Genomic DNA, 2,053 nt, shown 5'->3' on the forward strand with positions numbered 1-2,053 from the left:
GACACACCAGGAGAGGGCATCAGATCCCATTACAGATGGTTGTGAGCCACCATGTGGTTGCTGGGAATTGAACTCAGGACTTCTGGAAGAACGGTCATTGCTCTTGACTGCTGAGCCATCTCTCCAGCCCAAGAAACCTTTTTTAATGCCTACCCTCCATCTCTTTTACTAGCCTGGGATTCCAGAGCTTTCTCTGTAATGTGTGGCTCTCTGAAGTGCCTCTCTGCACAGCCTCGGCCCTTAGCCTAGGAATTTCCTCCCTCCCCCCCTCCCTCCCTCCCTCCCTCCCTCCCTCCCTCCCTCCCTCCCTTCCTCCTTCCCTCCTTCCTTTTCTCCTTCCTTCCTTTTTGTTATTTCTCTCATTTGTTTGTTTGTTTGTTTGTTTTGGGTTTTTTGTTGAGTCAGGGTTTCTCTGTGTAGCCCTTGTTGTCCTGAAACTCACTCTGCGGACCAGGCTGGCCTCGAACTCAGAAATCCACCTGCCTCTGCCTCCCAAGTGCTGGGATTAAAGGCGTCCGCCACCACTGCCAGGCCTCTCATTTCTTTTAAAAAGATTTATTTATTTAATGTATGAGTGCTCTATCTGCATGTACACCTGCATGCCAGAAGATGGCATCAGATCACATTATAGATGGTTGTGAGCCACCGTGTGGTTGCTGGGAATGGAACCTCTGCAAGAACAGCCAGTGCTCTTAACCATTAAGCCATCTCTCCAGCCCTGTTGTTTCTTTTTTTAACATGCTCTCTGTAGCCCAGGCAGATCTGGAAATCAGTATGTAGCCCAGGATTCGCTGAGACTTGCTGTAAATCCTCCTAAATGCTATGACTATAGGATGACCTTGAACTAGCTTCCTTTTTTTTTAAATTTATTTATTTTGTGTTATGTTCATGAATGTTTTGCCTGTGTGTATGTATATGTACCATGTGCATGCTTGATGTCCACAGAGATCAGAAGACTACATCTGATCCCCTGAAACCAGAATTACAGAAGGTCATGAGCCACTTTGTAGATCCTGGAAACTGCACTTAGATCCTCTGAAGAGCAGCCAGTACTCTCTCTCTTTTTTATCTTTTGAATATTATTTATTTAATGTACACTGTAGCTTTCTTCAGTCACACCAGAAGAGAACACTGGGTCCCATTACAGATAGTTGTGAGCCACCATGTGGTTGCTGGGAATTGAACTGAGGACCTCTGGAAGAACCCTCAGTGCTCTTAACCACTGAGCCATCTCTCCAGCCCAGAGCCTGGATTTCTGATCCTCCTGCCGTTATCTCCTGAGTGCTGATTCATAGGCTTAAGCCAGCACAGTCTGTTTATTCTAGAGATCAAATTTAGGGCTTCATACAAATAATCTTTCTCCTTTACCAGCTCAGACCAGTGGAACTGAAATCTTTTCCTCTCTTCAATGCAGGTGAAAGCAGCTATTAAACATGCCCTTAGCGTAGGCTACCGCCACATTGATTGTGCTTCTATATATGGCAATGAAACTGAGATTGGAGAGGCCCTGAAGGAGAATGTGGGACCAGGCAAGGTAAGAATTGGGGCTACAAAGAAAATGGAATATGAGAATTTAGGCCTGAAGCTGGGACTTGGTCTTAGATAAGAGAAATTGGCATCAGTTCCCAGCATGTCCAATCTTTTGACACTGTTACTGGCAAAGAGTTACTTGAGAGTAACATGATGGCATTAAAAAGAAAATCTCAGCCGGCAGTGGTGGTGCAAGCCTTTAATCCCAGAACTTGGGAGGCAGAGGTAGACAGATTTCTGAGTTCCAGGACAGCCAGGGGCTACACAGACAGACCCCATCTCGAAAAACAAAAACAAAAAAAAAAAAAAAAAAAAAAGAAGGAGAAGGAGGAGGAGGAGGAAGAAGAGGAGGAGGAAAGAAAGAAAGAAAGAAAGAAAGAAAGAAAGAAAGAAAGAAAAAAGAAAGAAAAAAGAAAGAAAAAAGAAAAGAAAGAAAAGCCTCACTGGGTGCTGATGGTGCACACCTTTAATACTAGCACACAGGAGTCAGAGCTAAGTAGATCTCTGAGTTTGAGGCTAACCT

At 44.6% G+C, this 2,053-nt stretch overlaps 1 protein-coding gene across 2 annotated transcripts in view; it reads left to right on the plus strand.

The window, feature by feature from the left end:
• The window catches only part of Akr1a1 (aldo-keto reductase family 1 member A1), a 34,297-nt gene that overhangs the window by 27,756 nt on the left and 4,488 nt on the right, over positions 1 to 2,053 (plus strand). For both annotated transcript variants that reach the window (XM_028788097.1, XM_028788088.1), the window contains exon 3: positions 1,415 to 1,534. In XM_028788097.1, the coding sequence (XP_028643930.1) occupies positions 1,415 to 1,534 (120 nt within the window). The remainder of the gene's footprint in view (positions 1 to 1,414; positions 1,535 to 2,053) is intronic.

This window comes from Grammomys surdaster, unplaced genomic scaffold, assembly GCF_004785775.1.
Source record: "Grammomys surdaster isolate TR1022 unplaced genomic scaffold, NIH_TR_1.0 100, whole genome shotgun sequence".
Taxonomy (NCBI): domain Eukaryota; kingdom Metazoa; phylum Chordata; class Mammalia; order Rodentia; family Muridae; genus Grammomys; species Grammomys surdaster.